The following is a 16,542-nucleotide window of genomic DNA, read 5'->3' as shown; positions in this document are numbered from 1 at the left end:
GTGTTAATAGGATTGGTACATGACTCATTAGGCAACATGACGACCTACGTAATTACAACATCAAGTTAGTACGCAATCCCTACCTTTGATGACCACACAAAACGAAAGAGACTCTTGATGTGTGACTGTAATAACGTTACACCAACTCGTAGTGTCATCCGATTCATTCATAATATAATAATCCAAAAAATATTATATTTTGATATGAACTTGTCTTCTCATCTAATTATATTATGAGCAAACTTATGACATCACGTGACAATATTACTAATGCTAATTAAAAACTTTTCGTAAAAAAAATCACAATGAAGACTATTTTTTTTTTTTTTTTGAGTTTACAGCTAAAATGTTCCTTGAGATTGTCATAACTTTTCATTTTAGTCTTTGAGATTTAAAATCGATAGAAGTGGTCTCTAAGATTATCCACCGTCAATCCTTTTGGTCCTTATGTGACAAATTTTTGTTAAATTGAAAAAACCACCAATTCAAGTGGAGGGATTGATCTGAAAAAAACCCCCCTCAATTTAAGGAAAATTTTCACGGACGAACCAAAATAATTAACGGTGGATAATCTCAAGAGCCACTTTTATCGTTTTTAAATCTCAAAAACCAAAGTAAGAAGTTATGCTAATCTTAGAGGTTATTTTGGCTAAAAAACCTTTGTTTTTGCCCTCTTTTTGGCTGATTATATGAAAATTATCTATTTTGTCTAATTCACCAAACAAACCTTTAGTGGTAAATATATGATCTCTTTTTAGTCATATAAAATAATGTGTCACTGTGGGTGTTCATAGTACAAGAGCACTGAGAGTTATGTGATATCCATCCCTTGATGCATTTGGTTTGTGGTTTTGTGGTCCTTATTCCTCAGCTTAAAGAACCTTGAAATTAACTATAAGGGGAGACAACATAAAGAGCAAGCTAGCATATAGATAATAGAGATGATATTTCTTCTAGTGAGCACAAATTGATTGCTAAGCTCAAGTGCAGATGTCGCATTGCAGTATAATTCGGAATTGGAGTCGGATTCTTGTATCCGTATAGAGAATTATAAAGCTGTCAAAATTTTGACAAGAACAACATACACTTGCAATTCCGTCGAATAATGTATCAATTAGTTTTTTATTTACGTAGAGGAAAGATATTGTCATGCCTCAAAACGAAAACACAGCAGCTGGACAAACCTTAAGGATTCAAGTTCAATAACAGAATAGAACTTGTTATGGTTCCCTCAGGTACCGTTTGGTACGTGGGACGGGACGGAACGGAACGGGACGAGGCGTTTCGTCTCACGTTTGGTGCGCCTAAAACGGGTGGAACGTGATGTTCCACGGGACGAATTTTGGGTGAATTTTCGTTCCACCTCACCCTCCTGGAACACAAAATTATAATCTCTCCGTCTCCTTCTTCTTCCTCCTTGTTTCCATCCGAGGGCATCTTTGCTTCCTCTCTGTTCCATCCCATCTTGTCCCGTCCCGTCTCATCCCATCTTATCTCGTCCCGTCCTGTCCCGTCTGCATATCAAACGATACCTCAGATACAAGGCTAATTAGGTTATAACTTGAAAATGGGGAAAATTGAAGATCTAGTTAAACTTTATAATGGGCTAGCAATAATGTGGTTTAAATTCGTTTTTAGCGAGAATTCAACTTTAGACCTCTCACTTACAAGTGAAGAGGAATATCATTATACTGTAGTTTTAAGTGGCAACAAAATAAAAATATTTAGCAATGCCTCTTAAGTTAGGCCTTGTTCCACTCTTCTTTATAAATTTTCAATTTGATTTTGAGCCCGATAACCTTTCAATTTATGTAATTGTCCCATCAACCATTAGTTTTGTCCCAAGAGGATCCTTGCCAGATCTTATTTGTGAGGATCTTGGAGATCCTCCAATTATATCTGCTCATCGTATATCGTGCGGTTAGAAATCATTGTAAATTTTTTTTATTTAAAATTGAATATAAACAGTACCTGACAAAAATTGACTGCACGATGTACGATGAACGGATGTGATTGGAGATTCCCCCTGACAAAGAAGATCCGGCAAGGATCTCTCTCAATTTTGTCAATTGCTTCATCAAATTGCGGATTATTTTTTTCATCCCATTCAATACAAATAGAAGCCTCTAATTTGAAATTTTCATCCATTATATGTACAAGTTATTAATTCTAAATTTTCTCACAACCCAATTATCGAAATTTCAACAAATTTTTCTTGCGAATGTAGCATTTTGTTGACGTATATGTCACTAAAAAAAAGTTTCTCACGTGCACTAAAGTTCTCCTTAAATGAAAGAAAATATATAGGTTCGTATTCTATACGGTCTGTCATGTGTTCAATTTTTGGCATTGGTGAATCAACAAAGGTGGCCAGGAGGCTGAAATGTCTCTGTGAATCTTCTCAGACCCTAAATGGTGAACTGCCGTATCGAAATCACCAGCTAATTCCATTAAAAAAAAAACGAAAAGAAAAAAGGAATATCCGAATTCCCAGTAATATTCAAAGTTTGATCACTTGAGTTCAGCAATCAAAGTTGAGTCATAGGATTGTGGTGTGGGTCCTTTGATGGGCCAACTGTACATTCTTTTGAAATGATTGTTCCACCACTGTCCGCGAGCTGCTATCTCAATTTGGGCCAATTTCCTACTTGTCCTGACCGGGTGGCCCATCGGTGACAAAGATGCTTTTTTTTCTATGACATTTCCACCAGCAATAATAATAATAACAATTTGACAAGAAAGAAACAATAATAAAAATAAAAAACTCACCGAAATGTGTCCAAAATTTCCTTTTTTTGTCTTACATATTAAATTAATAGTAGTGATTTTAATTTATTCAATTCAAAGATAAAAATATAGTAATTAGAATAAATTTGACACGCTTTATTTATAATCATAAACCACTATTAAGAAGCGTATCTTGGGTGAGGCTACCCTATCCGACAATTCTCTAAAAAACGCAAAAGGAAGCCATACAGTTGGGCCGCACTCGATCCCACCTTCTATGAGTTGTCGGATAGAGCAGCCTCACCTAAGACTTTTTATTGTGTTGGACTCATTAGTGGCTGATGGTTTCGAATAAGCTAAACAAAATGATAAGAACCCAAGTTAGTTGTTTGGGTAGGGAGCCCATGCCTACTTAAGAAGACACAAAAATCCATGTCTACACATTGAACAAAGTGGACACCAATCAAAGTGCGTTGGTGACAAACACTTCTAAAATCCATGAACTTCAAGCCCAAGTCCAAATTTTAACAAAAAGCCCATACTAAGCCCACTTAATGTCCAGGAAAGCTAAACAGAGTCGCACGAGTGCAAGTGTAAAGTGGTACTCTCCTTCTGCAATCTGCATACCAACTTTTTAGTTGGAGAGGTCCCTGTCTTCAAGTGCATTTTCTTTGCTTACTCAACCCTCCAAGACATCACACACTCACCTCTCTCTCTCTCTCTCTCAACCATTCCACCTTCTCCATTTTTTCCATAATTTTATGATCCTCTCAGACAAATAGAATGAAAAAAAGATCAAGAGTTGGTGTGGGGAATGATGGGTTAAATAGGAAGATAGATTGGGAGCTGAGGCCTGGTGGAATGCTTGTTCAAAAGAGAGACACTGGGGATGCCAATTCTGGGATTATGATCAAGATCAAGGTTTCTCATGGTTCTTATTACCATGATCTCATTGTCCATGCTCAATCCACTTTTGGTAAATCTTCTCATTAATCTGATTTAATTTACTTTCTGGGTTCTTCTTGTTTTCCTCATAATTTTTCTGATGAGAATTTTGGGTAGCATTGCCAATTTACAATTTGGGTTCTTCATTATATATTTTTTGGAAAAATTGGTGATTGCCAATGCCATCCAAGAAAATTTTGTTTATTTTATTATTAAAATCTGTAAAAAAAATTTTTTTTTTAAATTTAAAATGGACAATGCAAGGGTGAATTTAGAGTTGATAAATGATTTAGGTAATAATTTGTGAAATTGTATTTGTTTTAATGCTTCAATATATGCAGTGGATTCTTAAAGTTTGATTCTTGGGTTTTGTTTGTCTTGATTCACTTTTGCTTCTTTCTTCAGTAACATATATTCTGACAAAAATTTCTTACTGTTCAAGAGTAGTCTTTTTGCTTCATCCTTTTGGTGTGTTGGACTTGGCATTTGGAATTTATGTGGAGGGATAGAATGTGAATCTTTTTGTTCATCATTCTACATTCTGTAACTGTTTTGGAACTTATTCGTAATCGCGGTTAAATGCAAGGTGATCTGAAAAGAGTTCTTGCCCATGACACTGGCTTGGAGCCAAAGGAGCAAAGATTGTTGTTCAGAGGGAAAGAGAAGGAAGATAATGAATGTCTGCACATTGCTGGCGTGAAAGATATGTCGAAGATTGTATTACTAGAGGACCCAGCTAGCAAAGAGAAGAAGCTTGAGGAGATGAAGAAAAATCAAGGCATATTGAAAGCCTACGAGCAGGTTGCCAAAGTTAGAGCACAGGTTGACAAGCTCTCTCAAAAGGTTTGTGTATATTCTGTTTGATTAAGTCCTTTTTCGTGCAGCGTTCTATAAGCTAATTGCGCTGTTAATCATTTGTTAGGTTGTTGATTTGGAGACAACTCTGCTAAGTGGCACCACCGTTTCAGATAAGGAGATTGTGGCCTTAACGGAGTTACTCATGGTGGAGTTATTTAAATTGGATTCGATTGTAGCCGATGGAGAAGCAAAAGTGCAGAGGCGGGTCGAGGTTGGTGATGCTTCTTTTCGAAACTTTATAACTAGTGTCATGGTTCATAAGGTTTTCCATGCTTATAGGGAACCTAAGCCACATTATCCTGATCAATAGCGTTGCTACTTGAGTCATTACTTACGACAAATGATGCTTGTCACTGAGAGTGCGCGAGTCGAAGACATTTCTTGGATCCTAAATGTGGGGTTCAGATTTTTCCATTTGAACAAAAAGATGGGTTGGGGATTCTTTTGCTCTTGGAAGGACCGCCAACGAATTTCACGTGTGCATATTTTGGATTGTGTCATAGCAAGGAATCCTAGGACCCCAACATAGAGAAATTTCAACTCATAGCTGTGCAACATCTTCTGTTCCAAATGATGCTTTTTACATCACTTTCGTTAAACAGTTGCTCGCCCATATGTTCCATAGAAGTGCCTGCATGAATATTTTGTGTCAATGGAGAGTGACAATAGTTATGTTCTTGCATACAGGTTCGTCGTGTGCAGAGCTTTGTTGACACACTCGACAATCTGAAGGCGAGAAACCCTAATCCATTCAGCAAGAAGAGTATCAACGCGGTCTCGGTCACTACAAAATGGGAGAGGTTTGAGTTGGGGGTTGGAAGCCTGCATGCCCCAACCCCATTGCCATCTTCTACCAAAATAACTCAGGATTGGGAACTGTTTGACTAAGCATATTATGTTCATCATATTATACCGGTTTTGTATAAATTTGGAAGGACTTATATATACCAATACATATATGTATATTGTCATAGAACCCGAACCCATTTGGTACAATTTTGTACACTGCATTTTGATTGGTGAAATGTTGTCTTTGGTAACAACTGAGGGAAGGGTTCCTCGGACAATTTATACATCTGTAAATATGGTTTTCCAAATGTATTGCTTGGTTCTGATGCCTCTCTCTACTCTATGTATCATGTCATACTTGAATACAAAAATTTACATAGAAGATTAAAAAAGTGAACACTTTAAATAGAAACTTTACTGGATAAATTGATAGGTCAAGTGTTCCCGATCACTCCACCAAGAAAAACCGGTGGTTTTTGGGTCACGACAGGCTGAACCTAAAGTACCCAAGATAGACGCAATGGACACATACACCTGCGGTATTGGATGCTCATACTCCAAACCTTGGTTGTTGCTTTCCCAAGTGTAGTTGTATAAAGGTTTGTGCAGTTAAAAGAGCATGAGTTTCAACCATTTGACTAAAATCAATGATTGTGAGTTTGGTTAGGTTAATTAACAATTCTATCAATGATTGAGATTGGATCATATTGAATTGAAAGGTAATAGAATTTATTGAATTGTAGCCATGTGGACCCCAGACAGAAATGGGGATGGGATCCCATAATTGTAATGTTATAGGAGAATGAAATCTATCATTTCTCTCTATAAACAATTGTGTAGGGCAAAGCCAACAACTCCGTTGTAGTCTAGTTGGTCAGGATATTCGGCTCTCACCCGAAAGACCCGGGTTCAAGTCCCGGCAACGGAATTCTTTTGTTTCTTATTACACTGATCTATACTAATCTATTTTAAAATCTTAATTTTTTTTTCTTTTCAAACAAACGATATTACATACAATAAAGGTTTGTTTGGATGCACTTTTAAAATGTCTAAAAGTGTTTTTAGAGAAAATATTTTTGGGTTCACTTTAAGTGTTTTTTGCAAGAAGCACCAGTTATGTGCTTCTTTCAGAAAGCACTTTAAGTGCGTTTCTAAGATTTACTTGCATTTTTACTAAGAATTTATTCCAACAACATTTTCATCAAAAGTGTTCTCAAGTATTTTAAAATCACATCCAAAAGTGTTCTCAGTTATTTTAAAATCACATTCGCATACACTGATCTATACTAATCTATTTTAAAATCTTAATTTTTTTTTCTTTTCAAACAAACGATATTACATACAATAAAGGTTTGTTTGGATGCACTTTTAAAATGTCTAAAAGTGTTTTTAGAGAAAATATTTTTGGGTTCACTTTAAGTGTTTTTTGCAAGAAGCACCAGTTATGTGCTTCTTTCAGAAAGCACTTTAAGTGCGTTTCTAAGATTTACTTGCATTTTTACTAAGAATTTATTCCAACAACATTTTCATCAAAAGTGTTCTCAAGTATTTTAAAATCACATCCAAAAGTGTTCTCAGTTATTTTAAAATCACATTCGGACTGTACTACCCAACTTGATGTAAACCATATGATTCTTACTTTAAGGGGACGTTTGTTTACCCTCACTAGCTATCACTAGACTGGACTGGACTAACTATTAGTCCAATCCGGTGTTTGTTATCACGCAGGACTAGTCTTAATGAGACTAGCTCGGACTCGCATACACTAAAGGCTTCACTAAGAGGTCTTAGTGAGACCCCCCAACAACAACGGGATTGCTAGTCTCGTCTCCCTCTTCTGCAAGCAGCATCGCGCGAACCCGCATGAGCAGCATTAACCCTCCCTTCTTCGCTGACCAAACCAGAAAAGGTTGTCGCCAATATCCATCGTCCTATAAACCTAGCGCCATTTTGGCTTCTGTGTCGGTGATATGGGGTTTTTTTGCCATCTGGGTCGACCCGAACAACGGCAAAAACGAGTCTCATGGTGACCCAGATTCTTCCGCCGACAGCAAGATTGAAAACTTTAGCATGGGTGCAGTGACTGAGGGATTTTTCTTGACCAACTTTGATTTTCCCAGAAAATACAGAGAGGGGATGAGAGAGAGAGAGAGAGAGAGAGAGAGAGAGAGAGAGAGAGAGTTTTCTTGTCTAGTAGCAAGTATGGTGTGCGAATGTTGGAAGGATGGAAGCAAAGTAGAGGCCAAGAATGGCGGCAACCCACTAATCTATATATCTTAAATCCCCTGCACTACACACTAACTATAAACCACATAGATAGTAATAAGAGGGGAGAGAGAGAGAGAGAGAAAAGGGAGGAGAGGGAGACATTGGTACATAAAAAATAGGTGGGTCAAAAATGGGGAGAAAAGGGAAACATGAGGGAGAGGCGGAGGGACAAAAATGGGGAAAAAGGAAAGTGGGGATGGAGAGGTGTCGTAAAAAAATGAAGGTTCTAGAAAAAGAAAAATAAAAATTAATATATAATAAAAATTTAATTAATATATATTAAATTAATATAAAATAATATAATATTGCAGTCCTACTTCTTAGTCCAACACTGCACCAAACACCTCACTAAATCAGTCCAGCTTAGTCTATTCTAAGCTAATCCAGCTTAGTCCCTGAAGCTTATCCAGTCCGAGATAGTCCGGTGCAACAAACGCATCCTAATTTTAAAAACGGTCCGAGCTAAACTAAGTTTGTGTAAAAATGAGGCAAAAACTGAGTTTATATTTCTCATGTACCAGTAATCCGGCTGGACCGTTTAAGGGTAAGTACTAAGCAACTTTATCATATATGTCCTAAATCTTTCATAGTTTGCTGGCCTAAATCATTTTTTTGAGTAATCACTATCTAAGTTGTTCACAAATTTTCATTTATGCTGTCAAAATACCTTAAAAATAATATCTTATTCATTCTAATCTAATTACTTGTATGAAATGATGCCTAAGCGAAGAAGCATAGACTTAGTAAGCCAAATCTTATACCAAAAGGGCCAAAAGAAAAAAATATATGGGGAGACTTGGAGAGGTATAGTGGGAAACTATAACTTGCGTTGCGGGTAAACCATTGAAATCCGATCAAAACAACGAGAAATTTTTCAGTGTGATAGGAATACAGGGTGGTACATTATATGTCACTATGTAGCCAGCCAAACCTAGAAAACTCCTCACCTCTGTAACATTCTTCGGTTGCTCCCATGTAGTTATTGCTTACACCTTATGAGGATCCACACTAATTCCCTCAGCAGATACTACATGTCCGAGAAAGCTGATCTGGTTTAGCCAGAATTGACACTTGCTGAACTTAGCATACAGCTGCTGACTTCTTAGCCTTTCTAACACCAACCTTAAATGTTTCTTGTGTTTGTCAAAACTCTTAGAATAGATCATAATATCATCGATGAACACAATCACAAACCGATCTAGATACGATCTAAAGACTTTGTTCACCAAATCCATGAACGCTGCAAGTGCATTCGTCAATCCAAAAGGCATGACACGGAATTCAAAGTGTCCATACCTAGTGCGAAAGGCAGTCTTCAGTACATCTTCCTCTCGAATTAGCATGCATTTTTTGGTGTTCTAGGAGCTTAGAATAACATAAATGTCTTTGCCCAATCTCTAGTGTTCGACGAATTGCTGCAAGGAAAAGCATCCAAAGTCACATATTCAGTCAATGGCCATACGTAAACAACTGTACTACCTTGCAGACGACATTTACCTAAGGTGGACAATGTTTGTCAAAAGAGTCCCACATCCACAAAGTAAAAAAGAAAAACACTTTGCAAAATGTCAAGAGGGGTGTAGGAAGGATATGGAACGTTGTTTTGGTATCCTGCAAGCTCGTTGGGCGATTATCAAGTCAACTGCTAGAATGTTTGATGTCGAGGCACTTCGATCCATCATGATGACGTGTATCATTCTCCATAACATGATTGTGGAAGATGAGTATGATTATGATGCCGTCGACGAATACGAGCCGGACACAATGAATAACTCAATAACACGTTGTGAACACGGAAAATTCCCGAAACGAAAGAGACAAGAACAACGTGCACAAACAAAATATTTGTGTTTTGATGATTTTGGGTTACAATCTCTCTCTAATTTGATCCTCTGATTCGATCTCCGTAAGGTGTTGATTGGTGAGTGTTTCGTTGATCCAAGGGCCGTCGAGGCTTAATCTTGGATGAACAGTTGGAAGTTTCTTCAAAGGGCCGTGGGCTTGATCTTTGAAGGTGGATTTGAGCGGATCTTCAAGGGCTTTTGGGCTTGATCTTGAAGAAACGGTGATGAACAGATCTTCAAGTGCTTTTGGGCTTAATCTTGAAGAACGGTTGGATGTATGGATTTGTCGACGTTGTTGATCCAAGGGGCCGTTGGGGCTTGATCTTGGATGAACAGATGATGAACGATGGTGTTTTCTTCAAGGGCCGTCGAGGCTTGGGCTTGATGAACAGCGGATGAGCGGATTCGATGATGTTGTCGATCCAAAGGGGCCGTTGGGGCTTGATCCTTGAGGATGAACAGTTGATGAACGATGAACGCTTTCTTCAAGGGGCCGTCGAGGCTTGGGCTTGAAGGTGGATGATTGTTGATCCAAGGGCCGTCGGGGCTTGATCTTGGAAGAACGATGAACGAAGAACGAAGAACACTTTCTTCAAGGGGCCGTCGGGGCTTGATCTTGAATTGGTGGATGATTGTTGATCCAAAGGGCCGTTGGGGCTTGATCTTAGGATGAACGAAGAACTAAGAGAGCTTTCTTGATTCTTCGGGAACCTGGATGCTTGAGAGCTTCGGAGTTTCAGAGCTTCAGAGCTTGCTTAATGATTTTGGTTCCCTTAAAATGAATGAAATAGGCTTGTATTTATAGAATTTTCCAAGGCCTAATTTTGAATATAATATCCCAGATGAAATAAGTCGTTTCTGCCAGGTGTTGACACGTGTCCTATTTGATGACTTTTCCAACTCATTTCAATTTTCGTTGAGTCACACGCTACGTGTAAAATTTATGTAATACATGAGCGTTGACACTTTGATTTACCGGTCAACATTTATTTACGAAATTTCGATGTCTACAAATGCCCCCACTTCAAGGCACGTCGTATACATGTGCTTGTCACGTGTAGGAGATGCGTTTTTGAAGTCCCTTACTGTAGATGTCGATCCAAGGGCCATCGAGGCTTGATCTTGAATTGGGCTGGAGATTGTTTCAAGGGCCGTTGAGGCTTGATCTTGAATTGGGCTTGAGATTTCTTCAAGGGCCGTTGAGGCTTGTTCTTGAACTTTTGTTTGAAATTTCTTCAAGGGCCGTCGAGGCTTGATCTTGAAGGTTGAAATTGGGCCACAAGGAGCTTCATGTGGTAGATGATCTTTGGCTCTGGTAATGGATGAATCGGTACGTATTTTGTTGCGCTTGTTGACTTTCCACAGCTTTGATCTTGAACTGGGTTGGAAGATTTTCTGGATTCCTCCAATTGTTGATTTTCCACAGCTTATTCTTGAACTAGGTTTTGATTCAAGGGTGGTAGACACTTAATCTTGAATCGGACTTGTGATTTCCTCAAGGGCCGTCGAGGCTTGATCTTGAATTTGGTTGGAAACTTCTTCAAGGGCCGTTAGGGCTTGATCCTTGAAGGTTGACTTGAACACATGACAAGCAGGCACTAGGTGAAGGTGACGACTTGTTGCTCTGTTCAATCTTTCTAATTCACACCTGAGCAGTTTGGTCAACGGTATGATCTTCAAGATTGATGGGCTTTTCTTCCAGTTGGTGACTTGATCTTTAAGGATTTGATTCAAGGGTGGTGAATCGGCACGTGCAGCCTACAACGCCTAGTAAGTCGACCCAAGAATTTGAGGGTCAAAACGAATTCACCGTCAGAGTGATTGCAACTTTGATGATATGAGATACTCTTGCTTTTGAAGAAGTAGCGGATGAATCGGCACGTGCTTGGTTGCACTTGTCTCCACATGCTTCAAGGTATCATCTTCATTTCCTTTATCTGTTCCTCAGGCAGATGTGGCATCTTCTCGAGTTCTTCATCTCAGACTCTTTCCGCCGAGTTGACTGAGCATGCTGCATTCTTCTCTGCTTGTTTCTTCAGGCAGATATGGCAGCTTCTCGAGTTCTTCAGCTCGGACTCCTTCTCCTGAGTTGACTGTGCAGACTGCATTCTTCTCTGCTTGTTCCTTCTGCACCTTGTCTCCACATGCTGCAAGGTATCATTTTCACTTGCATTATCTGTTCTCCAGGCAGATGGGGCAACTTCTTTGGAAGTACAGCAGCAGTGGGAAACGAGTACTCGAGAGCAGTGCTAGGTAGGCAATCAGGGAAGGGTTCCAAGCAGTCGGTTCCTTACCCGAGTTTGAGTGGAAGTTCCGACATATTGTTTTCTTTATCCTTGTCTTTGTAGGTAAGAACAATGACAAAGGAAAGGACAGGGAGAACGCATGATATGAGATACTCTTGCTTTCTACCCTGGTGATATGAGATACTTTTGCTTTGGAGTCATTGGCTTGCAGAGGTACCCCAAGGAATAAGGAACACTGAATGACTCGAGAGGTTTCGTTGGGAAAGCATTTTTGGAGATGAAGAAAGGCTCTGTATGTCTGCCTTGCTATGGAAGGTGAAGGTGGACAGTTATAGGAGGTCCCTTAATACCTGTAGAGGTATTATTCTTTCACTCGTGTCGGCAACTAACGCGTGATTGAACAGTAAACTTCACGTGCTTTCTCCTTCACTGAAAATCTTTGACAAATTGCCCGTGATTTGCGCAAAGTTGAATGTGCATATGACAGGTGATGACGCGGCTGAAAAAGACTGGCGCCTCTTCGATATCTGGGATCGGCGCTTCGACAAATTACCCGTGATTTCCGCAAAGCTGAGTTTGCGCGTGACGGGTGCTGACGAGGCTGAAAAAGACTAGCGCCTCTTCGATATCTGGGATTGGCGCTTTAACAAATTGCCCGTGATTTCCGCAAATCTGAGTTTGCATGTGACGGGTGCTAACGCGTCTGGAAAAGCAAGATGCTTCTCCGATTTCTGAGCTTGCCTCTTCGATTTTTGAATCGGCATTTTCGAACTCTGAGCTCACCTCTTCGATCTCTGAAATGCCGTCGAGTGTTGATTTTATAGAGGCACGCAGTTCGTTTCAAAGCACACTTCGCTTGTGAAAACTCCCCTCTTGTACTTCTAAGATCTTGATTTGTCCGATCTCTTCTTCCTTCAACACTTTGAAAATGTCTGGACCCTCCGACCGTCGTTTTGACTTGAATCTTGATGAAGAGTCAGTCCCGCCTTCTCCAGACAACATATGGCGCCCATCCTTCATATCCCCTACTGGTCCTCTTACCGTTGGGGATTCGGTGATGAAAAATGATATGACCGCTGCGGTGGTGGCCCGGAACCTTGTCACTCCCAGAGATAACAGACTACTTTCCAAACGGTCTGATGAGTTGGCTGTTAAGGATTCTCTGGCTCTCAGTGTGCAGTGTGCAGGTTCTGTGTCTAATATGGCCCAACGCCTATTTGCTCGAACCCGTCAAGTTGAATCATTGGCGGCTGAAGTGATGAGTCTCAAACAGGAGATTAGAGGGCTCAAGCAGGAGAATAAACAGTTGCACAAGCTTGCACACAACTATGCCACAAACATGAAGAGGAAAATTGACCAGATGCAGGAATCTGATGGTCAGATTTTACTTGATCATCGGAGGTTTGTGGGTTTGTTCCAGCAGCATTTACCTTCGTCTTCTGGGGCTGTACCGACTGCTGAGGCTTCAAACAGCCAACCTCCGACGCCTTCTCTTCTTGGAGCTCTGCCGAGTTGTGAGGTGCCACCTGATCGTCCTTGAATATCCCCTCTTTTAAATTTGATTTGATTTTTATTTTTATTTATTTATTTTTTTTTTTAAGGTATGCATAATGCAAATTTGTGTAAAATTTCCAGAAAAAAAAAAAATAATAATAAAATGGACTTTATTTCTCTCGATGCATTTTTTTTTTTGTTGCTATATACATACATATATTATGTACATACACACCGCATTATCATAACTTCATTTTCTTTTCTTTTCTTTTCTCTTTTTTTTTTTTTATTTTTTTTAAAAATTTTTTTTTTAATTTTTTTTTTTAAATAAATATATATATATATATATATATTTTTTTTTTTCTTTCTTTTTCTGCACATGGTGCCAGACGCACCATGAAACCCCTTTTTTTTATTTTTTATTTTTAATTCCTTCTTTCTTCTTTTTTTTCACGTGTAGCTGATCCACCACTTTTTTCTCTTTTCAGAATGGTGCTCATGCCATTCTCCTTTTTAAACGTGGTGCCAGCACCGTAAGATTCCATTCTCCTTTTTTTTTTTTTTTTTTGTATAAATTTCGGTGATCTTCACTGCACTACCGTAGCATGTTCACTAATGGTTGACTTTAGCGGCGGGGAGGGCGGTGCCCTTGGTGATGTTCAAGACGACGCCGAGTTGAGCACTGCTTTTGAAGGTCTCACAGAGGCAGGAAGCGTCGGCTTTGAGCACAGTCTTGAGGCCACTGCAGCAAGTCTCTGCCAGCTTCGTGTCCGTGTTCCCATTCGACACAAATGACAAGCAGTCCGCCATGTTCAAGATCAGGCTCGAGCAGTCCACCGCAGGAACCGGCGCCGGGCAGTCCCCAAGTCCAAACGACAGCACCGCCATCACCATCACCACAGTGCTCATCCAAACCCTCGTTGCTGCTCCCATTTTTTTTGTTTTTTTGTTTTTTTTTTTTTTTTTTGTGGGATTGTGATAACTCAAGAAGGAATGATGGCACCAAGTAGGAAGTGGGTTGGTGAGACAACAGACTTCGCGGAGAGATTATTGCAGTCGTGTTCGCCATTGCAGATGACTCCAGGCCAGGTGCAGATCGAAACAGACTCATTCCATTGGACCCGGTTCGCGTGTGGGGTGTGGGTGTGCGGACGAGTCGGTCGAGCTCGCGGAGAGCAGAGATGTCGAGATTGAGGCGTCGGGTGAGGAGTTTGTTTGGTTTGCTCCGTGCACAAAAGCTGCTGCAAGGGATTCCTGCGCTTCGCCGCCTCGTCGCTGAAGTTCTCCGACGGAGGCAGGCCCAGCTCGTCGTCCGAAGCTTCTAGCAGGTATCCAAGGTCAGGATTTGACTCGCCGGACTCTGACGTCAGGTCAACCACCAGCACCGAAGCTGGATCGGTCTCCGACTCTTGCTCCGTATCCGATGCCGGACGTGGCGACGACTGACAAGAATTTGTTGCGGCAGCTATCTCTTCCTCGAAGCTCTCATGACGGAGTCGAGGTCCTGAGTCGTGGGATCGGCGTCCGAGTCGTCGAGAAAAACCCAGAAGGTCTTCCCTGAGCCGCTTCACCTCGGCCGAGTCGTCCGAGTTGTCTCGGACCCGCTTCTTGTTCTTTGAGGTGTGGTCCTCCATGTTTGAAATAATACCAATCGCAAGAGAGAGAGGAGAGTTTTTTTCAGATGAAGCGTGGGGATGTCGTGCTCTCTCTGGGAGAAACCATGGAGATTTGGGCATGGTCCTTGCTGTTGCAGGCGGAAGGGAGGAAGAGACCCGTGCTTGATGGGCTTCAAGAGCCTGACGGCGATATCTAAACCATTGTTGGCCCAAAAAAACATTGTTGTGGTGGATTGGGGCAGCAGAGGTATGGTGCAGGATCTCTTTGGGCTTCGATAAGGGCCTGGGCTGCACGGGCTTGGATCCACGCGCTGTGGGCTGAGAATGGAACTTATATATATATATATATTTATTTATTTATTATATATTTTTTTATTTTTTTTTGTTGAAGAAACTGTTTCATTCATTTTTTTTTAAATAGTACACATTATGACATATGTATTTACTTATTTAACATAACACATTCTAACATATGTATTTACTTATCTAACATAACACACACATATATACATATATATATATATATGCCTTTCAGCGCGTCACTTTTACCGTGTGGGGTTGTGCAAGAGACTTCAGCAGGGATTTGCTATGTAGCGCTCGAGGCAGAATGTAAGGTGGCAAGCTTCATGATCGGCTAGTCGTTTGACGGCGGTTATTGAAGTTTCTTCGTCATTTGAAGCATGGTGGCCAGAGTGACGAAGCTGGTGTTGACGGCCTTGCTACTTGCCCTTGCCGCTTGGAGCTTGAGGCAGAATGTAAAGCGTCGAGCTTCATGACCGGCTAGTCGTTTGACGGCGGTTATTGAAGTTTCTTCGTCATTTGAAGCATGGTGGCCAGAGTGACGAAGCTGGTGTTGACGGCCTTGCTACTTGCCCTTGCCCCTTGGAGCTTGAGGCAGAATGTAAAGCGTCGAGCTTCATGACTGGCTAGTCGTTTGACGGCGGTTATTGAAGTTTCTTCGTCATTTGAAGCATGGTGGCCAGAGTGACGAAGCTGGTGTTGACGGCCTTGCTACTTGCCCTTGCCGCTTGGAGCTTGAGGCAGAATGTAAAACGTCGAGCTTCATGACCGGCTAGTCGTTTGACGGCGGTCATTGAAGTTTCTTCGTCGTTTGAAGCATGGTGGCCAGAATGCACTGTTGTTGCTGCTTGGAGCTCGTTCCAGTACGTCACTTTTACCGTGTGGGGTTATGCAAAAGACTGCAGCGAGTTTATGCTGTGTAGTGCCTTTTGTTGCAACTTTCCTCGGAGGTGCCGTCGCCGTGCACACCGACCATGCCGCCTGCCATCTCATTCCTTTAAAGAAATAAAGTATCCGTATTTTGGATTTGCTCTTTATTCTTCAAAGTGTTTGTGTTTTTATTGATGATGTGACTGTACTTGAAGTTTTGAAGTTTCAAGTTGCCTACGTACCCTCGATTGAGGAGGGATCAAGTCATGACGTAGTTCAAATACATTTTTTTTTTTTGTTTGCAGTTTCAGCTCGTGCAGACCAGGAGCGTTGTGCCATGCAGTTTAGGCTCGTGCAGGCGAGGAGCTTCGTGTCCTACAGTTTAGGCTCGTGCGGACAAGGAGCTTTGGTTCGTCAAGCGATCTGAGAGAGTTGTTCCTCGCAATCTTCGTAGCAAGGAGCCTTGACTGAGTAGTTGAAGAAGTCTTCTGGGAAGATGTCACGCATCGTGATGGGGATGGATGATCTTCGTGTCAAAGTTTCATTATCTCCAACACTTTCACATTGTTCTAGAGGTGAACATGA

The 16,542-nt window shown here is 40.8% G+C and overlaps 2 protein-coding genes, 1 non-coding gene and 1 pseudogene across 3 annotated transcripts; 2 read left to right on the top strand and 2 right to left on the bottom strand.

The window, feature by feature from the left end:
- The first annotated feature begins 3,356 nt into the window (after positions 1–3,356).
- On the top strand, positions 3,357–5,649 carry LOC126614212 (BAG family molecular chaperone regulator 4-like). The gene is made up of 4 exons (XM_050281800.1): positions 3,357–3,703; positions 4,259–4,515; positions 4,595–4,741; positions 5,218–5,649. Exons 1-4 carry the CDS (start codon positions 3,511–3,513, stop codon positions 5,416–5,418), a joined length of 798 nt encoding a protein of 265 aa, XP_050137757.1. The 5' UTR covers positions 3,357–3,510; the 3' UTR covers positions 5,419–5,649.
- Positions 5,650–6,174: 525 nt separating this feature from the next.
- On the top strand, positions 6,175–6,247 carry TRNAE-CUC (transfer RNA glutamic acid (anticodon CUC)). Its single transcript has one exon. It is a non-coding gene; the product is annotated as a tRNA-Glu (tRNA).
- A 7,454-nt stretch (positions 6,248–13,701) lies between these two features.
- Positions 13,702–14,104, bottom strand: LOC126615535 (non-specific lipid transfer protein GPI-anchored 31-like). Its single transcript, XM_050283359.1, has one exon. The coding sequence runs from the start codon at positions 14,102–14,104 to the stop codon at positions 13,784–13,786; it is 321 nt and encodes a 106-aa protein (XP_050139316.1). The 3' UTR covers positions 13,702–13,783.
- A 50-nt stretch (positions 14,105–14,154) lies between these two features.
- Positions 14,155–14,869, bottom strand: LOC126615531 (uncharacterized; annotated as a pseudogene).
- Positions 14,870–16,542: the final 1,673 nt, after the last annotated feature.

This window comes from Malus sylvestris, chromosome 3 (assembly GCF_916048215.2).
Source record: "Malus sylvestris chromosome 3, drMalSylv7.2, whole genome shotgun sequence".
Taxonomy (NCBI): Eukaryota; Viridiplantae; Streptophyta; class Magnoliopsida; order Rosales; family Rosaceae; genus Malus; species Malus sylvestris.
The sequence above is the reverse complement of the archived record's forward strand: the minus strand, read 5'-3'. Positions and strand labels throughout refer to the sequence as shown.